Genomic DNA, 21,720 nt, shown 5'->3' on the forward strand with positions numbered 1-21,720 from the left:
CGTCTTAACCAGCCCAAACCAAACAAACAGGCTCCCGTCCACCCCTTTGTCTAGAAGCCCTGGGAATGGCAGGTGTTTAGGGTGGGATTACCGTGTATTACCACAATCTAGTTTGGGTTTTTGCCATGTGTGTAAACCTGCACAAGGCTGGCTCTGGCATCGGACGCAATAACATTTATACATCATTTATCCTCACTGCTGTTTTCATTTTACATAAAGACACAGGAATCTAGATTGGTATTGACACCAGCAGGAACTGCACTGTATTTTGTGCTCAGTGCCATTTTCTTATATATGAATGATGTTCTTACGTTTTAATCCAGAAGCTGAAAGAAAATTTTGTTACATTTTTCATGGGCTAGTTACTCACCCCAGAATGGTCAATGTCTGAAAAGCAGTCAGCTTTACTTTTATATACTGTACACACATATATATTTAGAAAGGTGTGAATGATATCATTTGAACACCTGGAAAATTCACTCACAGGTGCTTGCCAAGAATGCCCAATGGAAAGCTATGGACTAAAGGATGGCTGTTTATTGAATGCAATGCAAATTTAAAAAAAAAAGTTTACTTTGCAAGAATTACAGCTTGTAGAGCCTTGTTGTTTCTATATTCAGAGCTGTAGTAAGTAAAGAGTTCTGAGGAGGGATACAGTGAGATTTGAAGAAGAACACTTTCAGACAGCACTGATAATTAAAACAGGTGAATGTGAGAACAGGTGAACAGCTGATTTTTCTGAGATGCACAGGTCTTGGGGATCCCCTCTCCGTTATAGAGGTGGGGCTTCCGCACAGATTCAGGGGGACATCCTTCTGTACATTTTGGGATAAGGGGCAATCCGTGATCTCCAGATTCCAACTAGGGAGCATACACATACACCCAGCTGGGAAGAAATGACAAAGTCCAGAGCTTTTGTTAATTGAACTGATTGGTTCAGTCATTTGTGGATTGTAACTACACATTACACTTTCTACAGGGCTGAATGATGTAATGGGATGTTGGGGTGGAGGCATATTTTGGTGGTGGTGGGGGTGGGGGGGATTGGGGGCAGGGCAGGTAAGACCATTAACATTCTACACCTTTTTTTACGAGACTGTGAGTTGGTCAGCCTTTGAATTCACCACATCTGGCATCACATTTTCTTCCTTTTATTTGCCTACTTACTGCAATTTATTTATTTATTTTGCATTGATACAAAGCGAACAATGTGTTCTGTGTGCTACACATTGGCTGGCTCTCCAAAACACAAAAAAATAAATAAATAAAAAATTCAATATTTCAGCACTGGAGGTTGAAATGAATTCAACTTTTCTTTTTTTGGAGAAGGTCAGAAAACATTTTGGAATAGGGGTCCAAGTAAACGGGACATGCCAAGCAAAAGTGGGTATGTGGTATTTACCTGGCAGATTTTTAAACGCCTGGCACATTCATTCCGCGGGTTCTCTCCTTACAAGACTCCACCTACCTGTGTTTTCAGGTGTGAAATTCCACAGGTTGAGAAGCTTGTGTTCTGGTGCATGTTGCAACAACCTTTATAGTAAAATTACAAAAAAAAGAGAATAAAATTGGCACATTGAGAAAGGAAGTGAAGTAATAGCATCTGGGGTAAAAAGGCATTACAACATACAAAACTCATTTTCTGCTCACTGAACCTGCTGCAGTTTCTAATAAAGTGAAGCTCTGTCAGACACATGCTGTTAATTGTCGTGAAATCGGCCTCCTGAAGATAAAACCGAGAGACTCATTTCGGGCAGCTGTCTTTTTTGGACAAGAGGTGCAGTTTTATCTCACTCAGGCCAAAAACCCGCCCACCTCCTCTGTATTCACCACATCCTGAAATTTACTGCATTGCAATCTTTCTCGTGCCTGTTTATCTACAGCAAAAGTACATGGCAAAGTTTGTCTTTCCATCTGTAGTTTCATTGAAAGGTTCATAGCTTTTCAGTACACACAGATGGACCAGGCCTTCTAAAATAACTGTGAGATACTTTCTTAATAAATCAGCAATCAAGCAAGTGTAGAATGCTTTGTTTTCACTTAAACATGTCATCTCCTTGGACCCTTTTTCACTAGCATTGTAAAGATGAAGACTTCTTCACAATGAATTTACTTAAAGGTACAGTGTGTAGGATTTAGTGGCATCTAGCGATGAGGTTGCAGATTGCAACCAACTGAATACCCCCCCCCCCCACCTCCCCTCACCCCTCCCTTTCCAATGATGTACGAGAAGCTACATTGGCCTGTAAGTTCCAAAAATGTTGTCATCGTCTACGACAGCATCGAGTAGCCAAGTGTTAAGTGATGAGGTTCCTTGATAGATTTATAAATTGTATTTAGTTATTTAGTCTGTAAAACTATAGGTCATAGCTTACAAGTAAGATAGCGATTATGATTGTTAATTGTTCCGCATTGTGGTAGTGTTTTATTGCTAACGTTAGCTAACGTTAGCTGCTTTGCATGGTAAATCATAGAAAGACATGATGCGTCACAAACTATTACACTACTAACTAATGCTTACATTACAGTGTGAAATATCCTCATTATAAAATACCACTAACCTATTTAAAGACACTCAATTTCAAAAATAACATATTATTATACACGCAATATTTTGAGCAGTAATACTTACATTGCAATGATGAAATCTTATCTGTTTTCAATAGATAGAGACAGAGACAGTAAATCAATGATATATTTCTATCCGCTTCTGTCTTACACCAGAAAACGATGTCAGCTAGGTATATCAGCAAACATATGGCTTAGCTATGCCCAGAAGTCCTCAATAATAATAGTATTTTCCAAGAAATTACAAACAATTGTTGACAACGTTCTGTTAGGTGCAGCATCTTTTACTGCTACCACAGAGTGAATGCGTAAGCAGTGTTGCTAACTATTTACTATGGAAAGTAGCTAAGGCCTCCTCTAGAAGTCGCTAGATGATATCATGAACGGAGTGTAGCACAGTGGGTAAGGAACTGGGCTTGTAACCGAAAGGTCGTAGGTCCGATTCCCGGGTAAGGACACTGCCGTTGTACCCTTGAGCAAGGTGCTTAACCGAAATTGCTTCAGTATATATCCAGCTGTAAATGGTAAATGGACTGCATTTATATAGCGCTTTTATCCAAAGCGCTTTACAATTGATGCCTCTCATTCGCCAGAGCAGTTAGGGGTTAGGTGTTAAATGTTAGGGTTAAGGTTAAGTGTTAAGTGTCAAGGACACTTCAACATGCCCAGGGCGGGGTTTGAACCGGCAACCCTCCAACTGCCAGACAATCGGTCTTACCTCCTGAGCTATGCCGCCCTGATATGGATGTATATGGATGTATAAATGGATACAATGTAAAATGCTATGTAAAAGTTGTGTAAGTCGCTCTGGATAAGAGCGTCTGCTAAATGCCTGTAATGTAATCATACGTTATCATTTGCATAATATGACATCACCACGTAATCATTTGCATATAAAAAAACGTATGTTAAGCCACACACGGCGATAGGCATAGCGTTAGTTTTGTGTCTGCCTGCCCTCCAATGATGTTGGCTTAGATCTGTAGAACATCTACTTCCGTGTAATTACAGCGGTGGATTCTACATAGATCAATCATTACTTTTATAAACCTGGCCAACGCTATAGCACTAGGAAAGGCAGACGTGACGTCATTCACAAATCGGTGAAAGATGATTTTTGCTGATGCTCGACAACGAGAATGGAGGTTGCCAAAGTTGCGAGAAGTCGCCAAATTTGTCGCTAGTCACTAGATAAGATTTTTAGTCGCTAGGAAAGGTCAAAAAGTCGTTAAATCTAGCAACAAAGTCACTAAATTGGCAACACTGTGCGTAAGTGAATGCGATGATAACAAAACTTTTGATTACGCTGACCAATAAAACGCTATTCCAAAAGCAAAATTAGACATGTTATACATCGCTTGAAAGCTTATACTCTCACCTACTGAATAAATGGATTGTCAATCAAGCCAGACTGTACTAAAAAGGGTGACAACGCCATAAACAACATGTGTGGTATTACGCTCAGCTATTTTTGAAGGTACCCAGGAATCACAAATGCGAGTATATTTCACAAACGGATTGTACAAGACAATATATGACCACTCAGTCTCTTCTTTCTTCTTCTTCGTCTTCCAACTGGTGCATTCACGCCACCCATCAAAATTAAAAATGTGAAAAAAAATGTGAAAGGCCCTCTCTAGAGCAGTTTGTCCGTTCTGGGCTACTGTAGAAACATGGCGGTGCAACATGGCGGTCCCCGTGGAAGAGGACCCGCTTCCTATGAATATATAAGGAGCTCATTCTAAGGTAACGAAAGCACAACGATTCTTATTTTCATGGGATTATACACTAAGTAAAACATACTTATGAATATTGCATTCTATTTCTACCAAGTCCGTTTCGCTAGATGCCACTAAATTCTACACACTGCACCTTTAACAACTAAAAAGGTTTTAAATGCCTGAAGGGAACATGTCTTTGGCTCAAACGCATTATGTTTAACACATTATTTTTAAAATTCCGATCTACCTTAAACTGCTAATAGCTTCAGAACCTGTGACTGCATAAGGCCAGTTGCACACCTGCTGGTGATTGCAATAAAGATGAGTTAAAAACAGACATATCAGAGGCAGGGTTGAGGTCTATTCTGTGAAAAACTGCAGTTTACCTTTTTATGTCTTTCTTTAAAAAACATCCTTTTCTAATACCATCTCTGATTTTAAAAACAAATGATTAGTAAGACAAAGAAACGGGTAGCTTTGTCACAAGCACAAATTCAGGTATTTATTTTATCATGTAGATTATTGAAAGATGAGCAGAGTAACACATGTAAAGCGGTATAAGTACTCATGCAGGATGTATACAGAAATCTATACACTACCGCTGTCAATTGATTCAATTTCTTAATCACAATTCATCTCACAATTTTGGTAGTTAATCATGATCAATCGCATATTTAATCACTTGTCGGAATTACTTTTTTTGGCATTAAATTTTGTTTGCGTATCCTAAACATTAGGATAAGACAGACTGGAATGTAATGTAATAACAAACCATGATGATGCAGATCTTTTTTTAATGATACTCCTCCCCACCTTGTGTTTCGCAGTGCAATCTCAACACCAGTAGCTGCTTCAGGTTGAAATTTGAAATTAAATTGGCAGCTTTTAATGATATTGATTTGGACTTCTTACATTTTAAATTGACTCTTATTTTTCTTGAAGTAAATACTAAAGAGCTGTGGAACACAATGAATACAGTGTTCCTCAAAATGCTTCGCTATCGGGCTACTGCACTGTACAAAATGCGGTGATAGTGCGCAATGAAAGTAACTGAAGTATTGAAAACAAATCACTGAACCAATAAAACACTGAGGTACTGCATTGTCCCATCGCTTCAGAAATGTGAGCCGCAATGCTCATTCCTTCTACCCATTTCTTTTCTTTAATCCAGTTGCTGAGACAAATGTCTGTTAACATTATTGGTGGACCTGCATGATTTGATCACCACTGCAATGAACCGCAGCTAACACAACAGGCGTTGCATGTTTTAGGAGTTTCAGTTTAACTGCTTTCTCGCTTTCATACATCAGCTATCATTAAAGAACTGTACCTCACAAGAGCGTATGTTGGGTCGGCTATCTGCAGAACATCTATCAAATCTGCAGCCAATCTGTAGTAAATGATGTCTGGTTGATCGGTTTGCTGCGATTTTTGCATTCTAAAATTGTACAGTTTCAATTCATGGCACTGTTGGGGCCCCATTAAAATCTTAGTTTTGGGGCCCCCAAAACTCCTCCTGACAGTGTTCTGACAAAAGTCTGCTTACAAAGTGTGCTGACGTTCGCTTTAAAAGCTACAGTACAAAAAGCGAAATTCTGCCTTATTGTCCAAATGCATCATTTGTAGAGTTATTTTTCAATGATATATTTGCCAGTATTTAAGGTTAATACAAAGTGTTCCACTGGTGTATGCTAGGTCCAGCTGGGCTGAAATGGTAACCATCTGGGGACCAGGGGTTGGGGGTTGGGGGGAATGCTCATTTTGTCAACTTGTTCCATATTTACATTTCACATCATGATACATTACCAACCCTCTCATGTTCTCTTTAGATGGAATTCTGTAAGCATATAACAGCAAAAAGCACATTGCATGTTACAGCAACTCCAAGACGGCATACGTGTAACAGCTGTTACATTTACTCAGGAGGGGACATCGTGTTTTTTTGGTCACCTAGCCTGCAGTTCCGGCTAGAATACAATCCGAAAACCATAGTAGCTTTTTAAGAACAGGTAACTTTTTAAAATGATGTATGATTTGATGTATTGCGAATCAAAATAAAGCCTTACACTCAAAAATTACTTCCATTACAGATTTTTACTTGGCTTGCTCAAAAACTGTTTTTTGGAAGTATTTCCTGCAAAGTCTATCACATTGCTCCATTCTTCTGGAAGGGGGAGCACATATAGTGACTTGTGCAGCTGTTTTAGACCGGTGGCTGTATCCAGTTCCACTTTTGAAAGCTGTACGGATTAATCCCCCCAGTTCTGTTCGGTGTGACTCATTGATCAGGCAGTGCGGCGGTACTGTGATCATCTCAAACAGAGGACATTCCCAGATGTCCGGATTGTGCGCCTACAAACCTGAAATGGTTTGTAGATGCACAAACCATGTACAAACCTGAAATGACTACAGTAGCTGCATTGTACAATAAGTTATTGACATTGTTACATTTATCAAGCGTTACATTTATGCCGACTCAACTACATTCGCGAAAAGAGAGAATCTTTTAAAATCTTTTTAAAACTCATGACTCCTTCATCTTTAGGAACAGTTGCCTGTTAGAGAAGTTGAGAGATGGTGTCTCAAGAGATGGTTGGCTATTCGGTCTGGTATTAAACAACTCAAAATATTTAAACTGTGTTCTGACGTTCTTTTTACTAATGAGACGTGTTAACATTTTAAGGGTGACATTGCCTATCAATTGCATCCATGGATCCTGACGCCTGTCCAAAACCCGAGTTCACGAGAGCTGGAGCGGTACAACAATTTTGCTTTCTTGCCATGCATCTTAAATACTGGCATTGTGTTTAAATGAACTCGCTGCGGCTGTGCACATTTACACAACCAATCTTAATACAGACCCGGCTTAATTGAAACTGAGCAATGACGCATAATTTTGCTGCACTGACGGTAATTGCTGCACGATTAGTAGATGTGGCCGTAAGTGTTGTACATGACTGTGCAAAGAGCTTGTTTTAAAGGTTCAACTGCTTTAAAATGAGCTCTTTTTTCAACCTTTCAAGTTTGGGGTCAGTGGGGAAAAAATCTCTTTGAAATGACAGTGAAAGCTGCAGGATTTTCCCTCTTCTGTTGCAGGACTATGCAGCTAGTTAAGCGGTGGGAAGAGGATTTTTTTTTTTTAATGCATTGACCATGAAGGACATTCTGATGCTGGGGTTTGCTGTGTTTTCTCCCTGCTATGGCTTTTGGGGATCAACAAACTGTTTGCAGAGTTGTTCTTGGACCCCAACCCCTTTGGTTCCCTTGTTTTCTCTCATAGGAAGGCTCTGTTCCCATGGTGGTTCAGTAACATGGGTGGGATTTGCTTTTTATTAAAGGGGTTGACTGACCCCCCCCCCCCCCCCAAATTCTCAGAACTCCTCTTGCCTTATCTAGGCCCCTGCTTCAGTTCAGCTGCTGCTTCTCACATGGTCTTTCTCATCCGTTTGCGTGTTTAATTTAAGTAATCGCCAGGGCAATTTTTTATAAATCGCTGCACTGGTTCACACTTGGTGAGTTTGATATTTTATCATCTGTCTTAAACTCACTTTTTCTCTTTTTCTAGGGCTCTACCTGGTGAGGGGATTACCTGTTTCTCAGTTTAAAACTTTCCTCTCATAGATGAAAGGAACTCTGCCAAGGTGCTAAAAGCAATTTAGATGAGCCAAAATAAGCCCAGAAGGAGTCCAAAGATTATGTTATTTCTAAGCCTGAGACTTCTAAACTCATACAGACATATATTATGATAACGCAGTCTAACATAAAGTCTGAAAATGTGGGCTCAGGCTTTGAATTATATATATAGTTGGAAATTTCTACCCTTCCAATATTCCGATAAAGCAGGGAAATGACTAACTTTTGTGCAGTTATAAAGTTCGGCATGAGACATTCAGCAGCAGCTACAACAACAAAAGCAAAAGCTACTCCTTTACCCGTGTGCTCTTTTGTCTTTTATGCCAAATAGTGAGAGAGCTACAAAAATGAAATTCTCCAGGTCTTCTCCAAGACTCCGTGACTGTGGGTTCCCCCGGATAAAATGATGGAGCTTTTAGCATCTGGGTTTCAGCAGTTACATGCACAATAACAATAACAAAAGGAGAGAGAAGAATAAAAAGGTGGGAAAAATCATATTTATATATAGTGCCTTGTGCAGCTGCCTTAGACCGATGACTGTATCCAGTTCCACTTTTGAAAGCTGTTCGGTCTGGCAGGAGAGCCCCAGTTCTGTTCGGTGTGACTCATCGATCAGGCAGCGCGGCGCTACTGTGATGATCTCAAACAGAGGACATCCCCAGATGTCCGGATTGTGCGCCTATGCTGTGTGTCCTTTTGGCTCCGGTCTGAGAGGCCACCAGCGTAAGAATGAAATATGCGACTCGTAAATACGGCTGGGATGCGGAGGGATTCTCCAAAACGCTAAAATTTCATTTCCAGTATGTATGGGCTCAGAGCCCGCATCTTGTCTGGTTCAGAGATTTCTAGAAGACCCTTATGGAAATCGAATACATCACAGTAAAATGCAATTTTATTTCCATATCCCAAATTTGCAATATCTTCATAATATACATTATTTCAATATGTTCAGTATGTTGCATTGTGGTAAAGGAAATAGCACTGTTCGCATCTCTACTCTTTCTGAGTTTACCTGTAATGTGCAGGCAAATTCAGAGGCTATTTGGACCATTTGCATTTTTCAAGTCAAAAAACACTGTTTACAAAAATAATAATAATGCATTCATGCGGAAAAAAAGGACAAATACATTTTACAAAATGTATGCCTGAAGCAGATTGTCATGAATGAGTGGTTTGATGTGCTGAAGTTATCAATAATGAATTGCTATCATAGGTCTGCCTGGCTGTGAAATACATACATCTTCGTTAAAGAGAAATCAACAAAACAGCTTTTATATACTGGTACTTTCACTGGGTTTCTTGAAAAGCATGTTCTTGCTCAACTGTTTTACTACTGTGCCTATACTTTTTTTCTAGGTGTATTCTCAATTCATTATTAGTTATTTAAACTGTATGGAGTGATGCGTACATCAAGAAATGATTCATTAAGTATATTAGAGGCTTTTTATACATAAACCACACTTAAAATAGAATAGCCAGAAAATTGAAAGTTCTAATTTACAGAAAAGCTCTTACATTTTCTAATATTATGCATTCAGTATATATGTAATGTGTTAAGGTTAATGAGTCACTAATAGCATGTGATGGCCATGAGGTCCCTGACATCTCACTTTTCTATCCGTGCGTGTTTGTAGATAGTGATCTGTGCCAGGCCGAGTCAGGCACGGGTACGAGGCCTTGCCTCGCCTCTCCTCAACCCAGCTCCAGTTTCTCCCCAGAATGGAGATGCTGGAAACCCCAATGCCCCCCCCCCCAACCCCCCCCCAACACTCCTAATAAAACCTGAAAGGTAGTCGGAGACGCAGTGAGGATTTACATCCCCTCCCTCTTCATTTAAAATTCATTTCAAAGTATATCGTTTTGCCCAGGGAAGCCATGATTGAAAACAGCTGCCGGACAATTTTTGCCACATGTGAGGTGTGCTGTGTAAATATTGTATCTGAGGATCCCCGTTTTACATTTCAGTTACTACTTTTAGACAGTCAGAAAACATGATACACAGGAAATGGGCCTGTAACTCACAGATCTACTCACTGATTCATAATTTATCAGGACTGTTGCATCAAATGTTATGGCTATTAGGAGAGCATTTTCCCGCTCCAGTGGCTGCTCTGAAGATGTGCGACGCTTTGCCAAAGTCACCCCATAAAAGATCCAGTGTAGAATCACTAAGTCATGTACACTGGAATTGGAAGTTTTATTTGCTAGTTCTTCTTAGTCCTAAATCCATAGCTTCTGCATAAACTAGAGGAGTCACTCCTGTGTGAGGTGACAGGCATACAGTAGCCCACGGAAGACCTCTCTCATGCTGAAGCCAATCATGTGCCTCATCCTGGGTCTGCTAAGAGATGCCACAGCCAATCACATGCTCTGCTCTGGGTCAGTTGACCCCAGTTTGCACCAGAGCAGTCAGGATTCAATTCCAGACTGTGGGTCACTCACCGCAGATTCTGTTGGACCATCATATACTCAGCTCTTTCTTCCTACCTCTGAAACAAAGTAATTCAAATGCATCTTGTAACAATTCTTTAACCATTTGAACAATAAGTTTCTGGAATTTTTATTTTTCAAAATTTTAAGTCTCCATTGCTTTTAGTTACCAGTAATGAAGTACATCCACAAGAGATTAAAGGGCACAGCCAAACACAATGCTGCTACAATAAATGTTCCGTACTGTAGTACAGAAGCAGGAGCTCCTATTTTTCTCTGGGAACCTTCTGGAGTTAAGAAGCAGGGAGAATGGGAGGCAAGTAGGAGCCAACAGAAGTAGAATATTTGGTTAGCCTATAGAACCTGTGACATCACCATGCTGAAAACCAGTGCCTTATCAGGACACGGGACTCAACATTTCCCAGAAATCTGTGTTTTTTTTTAGTGCACTTTGCATACACAGACGGTCTCCCCCGGCAACAGGGGTAGCTGCACTTTAATATCTCCCCGGGGAATCGCGTCCCTGTCATCGTTGCGTCTGCTCGCAGAGCCGATGAATTACGAGCTGTTGGCGGTGGACACGGCGGACGTGGATAAATACCGCGTCCCAGTGGCAGGACCGAGGCCCTCTGCTCTCCTGTCCATCCGTCTCCCTGCCCAGAGGAGGCCCTATGAATCACCGCACCTCTCAGTTTTTGCGGGGGCGAGCGTGAGCACTGGTGGAAGGCGGCGTAGCGTCGGAGGCAAATATTTAGCAGGCGTAAAGGCTGTGGGCTGAGCGGAGGCCCCTGCGTAAGCCCAGGTACGCCTCTCTCCAAGGCCGACACGGCGGTTACCTGAGCACACGGCACTCTGCCCAAGCCCGTCAAAATTCCAGGAGTCTCTGCTCCTCCATTCCTGCAGATCACATAAAAGGATAAAACTCCCTGAAGCAGTTCACTGCCGACACGTTCCCACATCTCTTTCTCGAGCACTGGTGTCAGAATCTACTTTTTTTCTACTCTGATTCTACTTTTCAAAGTCTTCATTGAGGACCATGATTAGTTAATTAGTTAAACCAGGCGTAGTAGCGCTGGCTTAAAGCAATAACCTGCATCCACATGCATGGCCCATTTTGGATAAGACTAGCATTTAAGTCTTTGACTGGCTGAAAAATCCACATAGCTCGTGTTTAAGGACTTGGATACAGGTACAACAGCTGTGCCCTACCCAGGAAACCTTTGGGTTACAAGACCAACTCATTACCCATTATACTACACAGCTTTCCAGGGCATCAGTTTGTCGCGGCTGCTCTGAGGCAATTATTTGGTGAAGATATGAGCTCCTGGAAGTTCATAACGCAACAGGTAGCTGTTTAAATACTGAGTGGAGTAATTACTCAAAACATGTTCAGGCCTTTATGCTGACCTAGCTGTGGCACATCAAAGAGGCAGCCAGAAATCTTGCTGAAATGCTAAACACAGCACCTCTAACCTGCTGCAAGCCTCAGAGAATTTCATCTGTAAAGATATTTGGTTTCCTCCACATTCATTTATTGCTTCTTCTCCCAGAACACATGTCGAGGGACATACATCTGACCGTAACCGTACTGTGCAATGAAAAAAACGCTTACTGGGCCATTAGCCGCTAGGTGATTTACGGCAATGATGCATTGAATCGGTCTATAGTATTCGGGATCATATGCACTTACAGTATACACAAACACACACACTTTGTTATGCACGAGGGCTGTGGCATTGCAGAGAATTGGAAGGATTGGGCCAAATTGGAATAAATGAAATGAAAAGCGGATGACAGTCTGTTTATGGCCTTTGGGAATGTTTGTGGGACCCTCCCTGATGAATGAGCAGACTCGCGTGTTCATCGCCATGGCTCCCTCTCTTGAGCACTTTCTGTGCTGGCAGAGTATTTTAATGGTTGGGGAACTGGCATCATAACTAGCACTGGCTTTGTAACTGAGAGGTACAAGTGGGCATTGCAGTTGTACTGCTGTATCACAGAACTTCTTCAGTTAGTATCCACACGTTTAGCGAGAATATGTGAGTTGAATGCATGTAATTATGTACCCCATGTTAGTGTGGGTGTGCATGTGCGTGTGTCCGTCTGCTGTGCCTGTGTGTGTGTGTGCTTTAATATATTTGTTTTTGACACATTTTTATTCTGCCTTTTTTTAGTGATGTCTAATTGTACTTTAAACTAATTTCTTCTTAAATATCAGTTTAGGGGGGCGTGAACTATTTCATTCATCCTCAAAGGCACCTGTGGCTACATAATAATGGCATGTTTTTTGTTGCATAATCAAATGAACATGTTGCTTATATCTGTAATCACAGTCACAGCCACTTCTATCAATGTCCAGGTGAATTGCAAATGATGTTAGCCAGCCTGGCGTTAGCTTTTCCTGGTCTGTAGAACTCCTTCATTCTAGCCAGCTGTTACTTTCTACAGAATTTTACTAGTGACCATCTCCACAGTGGATTAAAATTGTGACTTTTTTACAATCAAGATGCATGTACCCTGACCGATGACGTGTTGCAGGCAGAATCAAAGAACCACTACCAAACGTCCTGTCATTGGCTATCAGCGCTGTGTTGTCTTATTGAGAAAATGCTGAAAATGCGTGAAATGCCTTGCATAAGTCTGGGACAGTGAGGATGTAGTATTAAAATTACAACCCACGCTTAAGAATGAATGTTCCACTGACGAAAAAAGAAATAATGCATTGAAAGGAATTTTATTGAATAAAACAGCACATTCACAGACATTTACCATATTGTATAATTTAGAAATTATTATTATTACTATTATTAGTAGTAGTAGTAGTAGCAGCAGTAGTGGGAGTAGCAGTAGTAGTAGTAGCAGTAGTAGGAGTAGCAGTAGTAGTAGTAGTAGTAGCAGTAGTAGCAGTAGCAGTAGTAGTAGCTGTAGTAGCAGCAGTAGCAGCAGTAGCAGGAGTAGTAGCAGTAGTAGCAGTAGTAGCAGTAGTAGTAGTAGTAGTAGTAGTAGTAGCAGCAGTAGCAGTAGTAGCAGTAGCAGTAGTGACAGTAGTAGTAGTAGTAGTAGCAGTAGTAGCAGCAGTAGTATTAATAGTGGCTGTAGTGGTAGCAGTAGCAGTAGTAGTAGCAGTAGTAGGATTAGTAGGACACAACATAAATTAAAATATCAGAAACACTTAAAATTGGATGGTCAAATTCTTAGAAGCAATGCACTATAAGATCAAAAAATATAAAACTTGGATATTTCATGAGATCATTTTTTTTTTTTTTTTTTGCCTATGGCAGAGCTCTTGGGGGTAAGGTGGGAGATGCTTTGGGTATTTCCTCTCATGCTAAAAAAGCCAGCATCTGCATACTTCCACAGTTTAAAAAAATTGGGCTAAAGAAAAATGTGTGTATCTGTATTCGACAATTATGTGTAACATAGGAGAGGGTGAGGGGGAGGGACACTTACCTTTGTCAGTCTCCTCTGCTCTGTCCTTCCTGCTCTCTGACTTTTTTGTTACCTTCTACATTGTGAGCACAAACACACACACATGAACATATTCGAACACAGATTTCCAACTCTTTCCAGTCTGATTGTGAATTGTATAGTCGTCTGGTCAGATCATGGTATATCTTTCCTTGTTTCATTGTATATTCAGCTGAGTTGTGTTCAGTTTCTCATCCCTGATCTCTTAGTGTAGGTTATTATAGCCAGCTGTTTTCTCACCTCTGGGATGATGTCTCCGAATGACTGGACAGGGTTGCCCATGATGCTCTTCTCCCCCTGATCCAGCTCTGCAGTCTTACCCTCAGCCTCCTCTGGCTCAGCCTTCTCCCGCTCTCTCCTTTCCCTGTCATTTCAAATAATATTCATTTAAAATCACACAACACAAGTAATTTCATAGTGGGTCCATGGATTGGCCCATCTATACACACATATGTCTACGTAGACTTGTCGGAGGGTACAGCTCTTACCTCTCCTCTCGAACCTTGCGCACCCTCTCTGCCCGCTCTCTCCTGTACTCCTCCTCCTGCTCCCTCTGCTCGGCCGTGTCCTTCCGCACGCGCTCATTGATGTGGTTATAGCCCCTGCCCACAATCTTCAGAAGCCACTCCAGCCCACCCTGAATGGCCTTCTTCCCAAGGGGCATCACAGCAGAACACGGCACCTGAAATGTCGATTTTGCCTCGTGAAGCTTTTGATCCATCTCCTCGAGCTACATGATGCACATATTGCACCAAATACTACATTACTGTCAAACACTACATCAAAACAGCACTGCGAGGTTGTCATCTCCATTCCATCAAGACCCCTGACAATACTCAGTATTTTATAGTGGCATTCGTTCAGTTTCACAAGTGTTTTCAGGATCAGGCGATCTATGATATCTGCCTCCTGCAGGGCTCCTTCTTTGTCCTGTTTGTTTGCCAGGCTAACACAAAAAGGACATTTAGTATAATCTCCAAATGTCACCCATAAACATAATTCATCCATAACCATATTCTCATCCTAAATTGAGATTATTTTTTTCACGATTAAATATGATTTAATATATTTTTGGGCTATGACTGAACATACATGGAATTTTTCATGTCCTTCATTCTCTGGTCGACCCACTAATTGGCTCAGAGGCGCCTGCAGTAATTGTATTTTACACTTAGTTCACACTATTTAACTTGTTTGATTGATTCTCTGTGCAGTACCACCCTTTAGGGCAGGTAATGTCATATTCGGTGCAGGTAATAATACTCACAGAAGAACTGGTTTTCCCGTGATGCAGGGGTGTCTTAGAACCTTGGCCAGCGTGTCCTTGGTTTCCTTCATGCGCTGGACATCACTGGAGTCCACCACAAACATCACACCATGACACTCGGAGAAGTAGTGCTTCCACATGCCACGAATATGCTCTCCCCCACCAAGGTCAAAGATGGTCACATCATGCTGTCCCTGTTTCAGGTCCACGGGAGAAAACCCCACAGTAGGGCATACATCTTCTGGGTTTTCTAAAGGAAGATCAAAATTAATTAAAAAATGTAAAAACTAAAAAAAATCTTTTTTAATGTTTCAATGCTCCATTAATTGTGAAGGTTTTTCTGTGTGTCACAATAATTCTGCTCTGGTACAAAAAAATAAACAAATAAATTGAATTTTCCAATCCAACTTAGTATTTTCACTAATAGTTACATATTTTAAACAACACTATGTACTTGAATCCACTAGGACAGTGGCAGTAATACAGGAAAACAAATTATTTTTAATTCCTTTATATTTATTTTTTTATTTTCACCAAGTCTAGTTAAGAGTATAAATGTGGTTTAGAATATTACATGCCTTGAATATTTCAAAATAAGAATCAATGCAGTATTCAGTGCTCACAGCACGAGCTTTATTATAAAACTAGTGGTTGGGTCCTTAAACTAAGAAATTAATAGTTGATTTGTATTTTAAGCATGTTAATATAAGCTAGCAAGTAACGTGGCATGCTTAAATGATCACAAATACTACCTTACCTCCTTGAATGCTTTGGACTGTGGTAGTTTTCCCCGCATTATCAAGTCCCAGAATGGCCAAAGTAACTTTCCTAGAAGTTGAAAAGATAACAAGCTATAGTTCTATTTATGAATTGCTTATGTGGTGAGGTACCCAACAAAATGTCTTCCATTGAAATATATCCCGACTCATTCTGGTGGTTAGTTTGGCCAAGTTATTTATAATGTATTGATTTCTTTATCAGGGACAATGCACAGCTTGTACCATAACTATAACATAATACATACATACATGAGTATCCATCTTGTCACACGCCACCACACTTGTTGATATGCTATATTGCACACATTAGCTATTTTTCAGTTATTTCATTTACTTCGGCCCACCTTTCTTTGATTGTTTTTACATGTCAACTGAGTAGATTCCAGTGAAATGATAGCTGACTTGGTAGTGACTTAACCATCTTGTTCTGAAGCCTGCTTCTGGAACAATAATGATCCAATTGCAAAATAGTAAAAAATGAACCTCACCTTTCAGGCCTTCCACTGTTTCTTAGAAAATTCCAGCAGCTCTCCATCAGGATAACCAAAAAAATCACACAATTAAAAGCAGAAATAGAATAGCTCAAACAAATGATACAGATGATCCCCAACACAAACACTAGTGGATAATGGGACATCCCACACTTAAATAGTCATTTGTCATTTTGATGTTATGATGTCACAGTATCATAATTATGTTGCTCTGGTAACATACGAAACAGAATGCCACTGTTATCAAAGATTCTATCAACAACACACATATTCAGACGTTATGTGATTTACAAAATCACAGACGATAGATAAGAGTTCATAGCAGCAGGATACAATAACACTAATCTGAAAAAAAGACAAGACTACTAAATTATTTTATTAATTAATCTGTAGATATTGTCATTGATTTTTAAATGTACTTTTTCATTAGATTCCATTCATCAAAGTGATGAACCGAGAATATAAAGCCTACGTGTAGCCTATGCTTTATTTCAGGATCGAATATTCAAATCTGGCCCTTCAAAATCAGTTGCACTGCTTGCTTTCTTTTTTGCCTGTAGGGTTTTCCCTAGCATAGAAAGGTTTAGGCGCAGCGCCTAAGTGATTTTGCGGAGCGCCTTAAGCCGAATAAACGTAAAGAGGCATTTAGGCGACATATTAGACTGAATGTAAAAAATAACGGTGATGCGCTGAAAAAAAAGGGAGAGGTGGCTGGTTTTTGGTGATTGACAAGCGTTTTTATGTTTTTATGCATGATAGGTTAAATGCATTTTCAGAATATAGCGTTTCTTTCCCCAGAGATGGTGTTTCTTAATATAATTGTGCTGCCGTGTTAACACATTACTACGTTTGCGGGTCAGGCACTCTTCACGGTAAAAATAAATTTTAGGATAGCGCTTCCGAATTGCTTGTGTCGAAAATGCTGCGACGGAAACAGCGATGGATTTACCCCCCTAGCCACATCTGTCAAAAATGTAAACAAGTAATCCAGTTTTCACTGTCGGGAAAAATTTTATGACAACGTTAGCCAGCGAAGCTAGTTAGTTGACGTTACATAAAGATACCTCGATTGAACGAACGTTAGTATGGCTTGGTAGCTAAACAAAGTTAGGCTGTGTTCACACGTAACGTCTTTTTTCTGATGATAGTGAAGTGAGATACAGCTGTAATGACAACACCGTCCGTGACATAGGCCTACTGGTGTCCACCGAGCAATTATGTAACATTCCAAGCATGGTTTCGGTGCAATTTTCAGTTTGGCTAGCTGCTCCCCCTGGACCGCGGAGAGAGCCCCTCAGTGTCGGTTTTGTTTCAACGATGCTGTCGACAGCGTCTTTTACAAGTAGACTGCTGATGCATGTTGTGGGTACTATTCCATCGCGTGGGGATGTCTTGTTCCAAACATTTGTCAGGGAGTCCAAGTTCCTCTACTACATAGCTCGTTCTTGCTAACAGAGCTGTGCTTAAAGTGTCAAACAATTTTACGACAGCGACTTAGCATCCCGTCAATTGACGCAGTCTCCAAACCTCTCTCCTCCAAACCTTTCTTAACGCTCAACTGGAGCGTGTGCTGCACAAAACACACTGTCAACGTCCGTTCTGCTCATGCCCAGAGCGATATTCCTTGCATTGTCTGTGCATACGGCCTCATTTTTGCCATTCAAATTCCAGTCTTCAACGACATCTCGGAATTCAATTGCACACTGGTCCGCTGTGTGGCGTTTGGTGACATGTTTTACTTGCAGAGTGGCACTGCGAAAAATCCATCCAGCTGTGACTCCCAGATAACTGTCATTTGATATTGAGGTGCAAAAGTCCCCAGACTGACAAAGTTAGCTTTACTTAGCTCTTGTTCCATCTTAGTTCTCCCCTCCTCAAACCGCTGCTTTATGTTTGTTGTCACCGTCGATCGTGCTGGAAGTCGATATTCCTTGGAATCCAATGCGAGCTGTAGGACTGCTTATAACCCCTTGTCCTCGACCATGCTAATTGGCCGGCTATTTGATGCAATCCAGACTGAAATTGCGTTGGTAAGTGCTTTTCTTTTTGCTGCACTTAGTGTTGTCGACTTGAAACCTAGAGTAGTTTGCTTAACGTTATGTGCTTTAAGTTACAATCTCGAAGATTTCCGTTTCGTTCTCTTTGGCGGTACCAATGGCGAGAAGCGGTAATTGCAGGTGTGTTTTTGGACCTCACTTCCCATAGATCCAACCCAGAGACTGTAAAAAATATGGACAAAGCTACTGTGACGTCAACCATTGCTTCTCCGTGGGTCTGTAAAGCACGTTTTGAAGCTCAATGGCGGGCGCGGCCATGTTCTCGATTTGGAGCCAAAACCATAGAGTTAAGCGGTCTTGTGATTTTTTCAATGTGATTGACAGTCCGGTGCGGAAAAGCCCATCAACCTGAACGAACGATTGCAGAACGAACTTGAGGCTAGCTGACTGTCTGCCGTTATGTTTTAAAATATATGATCAAATGTTTACGGAGTTTAATTTCCATCCGTGACTGTACTGTGTCATGTAATCACGTTATATGTATGACATTAATAATACAATTATGTTCAGTTATCTTCAATTTATGTTTCTCGGCAAACGAATATGCTTAGCTAGCATATCAGCTTGCCAGTGAGCTAGGTAAGCTATCCGTGGTTAGCTCAGCCATTAGCAATATGAACTACAGGGGAAGAACATCGACTGCACTGATGGTCAATCAATCAGAGATGTGTAGACTACTAGTGATTTGACTAGGCTAATTTTCATATAACTGTCTGGTAGACCTGCTGTTAACCAAGCAAGTTATCGTCGTAGGTTTTCGCCAGTCAGTTAATGAGCCATTAACTGCTACTACTCCATCGCCGTTTGTGGTGTTTACTTGCTGGGTGACGCTAGCTGACCGATCGTTCGCAAGTGACTTTTTACCGAATAAAAATTAACACCGTCAGCGGTGATTAACAAATCTACCAAGTATTTTAATAACTGATCTACAGACGTGTAAATATGACAACGCACTTTGAAGAGCAAGTTTTCCACCTGTTGTATAAAGACAAAAATAATGTACATTGAATTTCTAATTATTATTATTTTCTTGCCAGCTTCTAGCTTTGTCACATTCGTGCAGCCTAGCCCAGGTAGACATTTACGGAATGTACACGACTGACAAGCCGTCAAACACGTTTGACAGATGGAATATTTGCCGGTTAGGGTTAGCTAGCTAGTCAAATGGCTTGGTAGCCGAAGTTGCGAACTGTTTTAGCATAGGCTACTGGACTACCACATATAGCAAATAAGCGTTAGCTGATTACGCTTTCTGCCAACTAATTATTTGGTTAAGTGGGTAAAGGAAATAGTAAAAATGACTCGGCTACCGCAAAACTTCAGAGGAGGATTATTTTATGGTCGTCTAGTGCAGCTGTAAATAGCACACGCTATAATGAAACCACTACAAAATGGGATGCCTGCATTTTCTGACTTCGCACAGGTGGACCGTGGTCAGAGCAGAGACTGTAAAAAATATGGGCAAAGGTACTGTGACGTCACCCATTGACTCTCCGTGGGTCTCTAAAACACGTATTGAAGCTCAATGGCGGGCGCGGCCATGTTCTCGATTTGGAGCCAAAACCATAGAGTTAAGCGGTCTTGTGATTTTTTCAATGTGATTGACAGTCCGGTGCGGAAAAGCCCATCAACCTGAACGAACGATTGCAGAACGAACTTGAGGCTAGCTGACTGTCTGCCGTTATGTTTTAAAATATATGATCAAATGTTTACGGAGTTTAATTTCCATCCGTGACTGTACTGTGTCATGTAATCACGTTATATGTATGACATTAATAATACAATTATGTTCAGTTATCTTCAATTTATGTTTCTCGGCAAACGAATATGCTTAGCTAGCATATCAGCTTGCCAGTGAGCTAGGTAAGCTATCCGTGGTTAGCTCAGCCATTAGCAATATGAACTACAGGGGAAGAACATCGACTGCACTGATGGTCAATCAATCAGAGATGTGTAGACTACTAGTGATTTGACTAGGCTAATTTTCATATAACTGTCTGGTAGACCTGCTGTTAACCAAGCAAGTTATCGTCGTAGGTTTTCGCCAGTCAGTTAATGAGCCATTAACTGCTACTACTCCATCGCCGTTTGTGGTGTTTACTTGCTGGGTGACGCTAGCTGACCGATCGTTCGCAAGTGACTTTTTACCGAATAAAAATTAACACCGTCAGCGGTGATTAACAAATCTACCAAGTATTTTAATAACTGATCTACAGACGTGTAAATATGACAACGCACTTTGAAGAGCAAGTTTTCCACCTGTTGTATAAAGACAAAAATAATGTACATTGAATTTCTAATTATTATTATTTTCTTGCCAGCTTCTAGCTTTGTCACATTCGTGCAGCCTAGCCCAGGTAGACATTTACGGAATGTACACGACTGACAAGCCGTCAAACACGTTTGACAGATGGAATATTTGCCGGTTAGGGTTAGCTAGCTAGTCAAATGGCTTGGTAGCCGAAGTTGCGAACTGTTTTAGCATAGGCTACTGGACTACCACATATAGCAAATAAGCGTTAGCTGATTACGCTTTCTGCCAACTAATTATTTGGTTAAGTGGGTAAAGGAAATAGTAAAAATGACTCGGCTACCGCAAAACTTCAGAGGAGGATTATTTTATGGTCGTCTAGTGCAGCTGTAAATAGCACACGCTATAATGAAACCACTACAAAATGGGATGCCTGCATTTTCTGACTTCGCACAGGTGGACCGTGGTCAGAGCAGAGACTGTAAAAAATATGGGCAAAGGTACTGTGACGTCACCCATTGACTCTCCGTGGGTCTCTAAAACACGTATTGAAGCTCAATGGCGGGCGCGGCCATGTTGTCGATTTGGAGCCAAAACCATAGAGTTAAGCGGTCTTGTGATTTTTTCAATGTGATTGACAGTCCGGTGCGGAAAAGTCCATCAACCTGAACGAACAATTGCAGAACGAACTTGAGGCTAGCTGACTGTCTGCCGTTATGTTTTAAAATATATCATCAGATGTTTACGGAGTTTAATTTCCATCCGTGACTGTACTGTGTCATGTAATCACGTTATATGTATGACATTAAAAATACAATTATGTTCAGTTATCTTCAATTTATGTTTCTCACCAAAACGAATATGCTTAGCTAGCATATCAGCTTGCCAGTGATCTAGGTAGGCTATCCGTGGTTAGCTCACGCATTAGCAATATGAACCACAGGGGAAGAACATTGACTACACTGATGGTCAATCAATCAGAGATGTGTAGGCTACTGGTGATTTGACTAGGCTAATTTTCGTATAACTGTCTGGTAGACCTGCTGTTAACCGAG

The 21,720-nt window shown here is 40.9% G+C and overlaps 1 protein-coding gene across 1 annotated transcript; it reads right to left on the bottom strand.

Moving 5' to 3' along the window:
- Positions 1-10,910: 10,910 nt before the first annotated feature.
- On the bottom strand, positions 10,911-16,426 carry LOC118231897 (ADP-ribosylation factor-like protein 13B). Its single transcript, XM_035426253.1, has 8 exons — positions 16,355-16,426; positions 15,845-15,915; positions 15,088-15,337; positions 14,652-14,766; positions 14,309-14,502; positions 14,061-14,184; positions 11,189-11,249; positions 10,911-11,005 (listed from the first exon to the last, which is right to left on the bottom strand). The coding sequence occupies exons 1-8, from the start codon at positions 16,399-16,401 to the stop codon at positions 10,911-10,913; spliced, it is 957 nt and encodes a 318-aa protein (XP_035282144.1). The 5' UTR covers positions 16,402-16,426.
- Between the last annotated feature and the right edge of the window lie 5,294 nt (positions 16,427-21,720).

Source organism: Anguilla anguilla, chromosome 7, assembly GCF_013347855.1.
Source record: "Anguilla anguilla isolate fAngAng1 chromosome 7, fAngAng1.pri, whole genome shotgun sequence".
In the NCBI taxonomy this organism is placed as follows: Eukaryota; Metazoa; Chordata; class Actinopteri; order Anguilliformes; family Anguillidae; genus Anguilla; species Anguilla anguilla.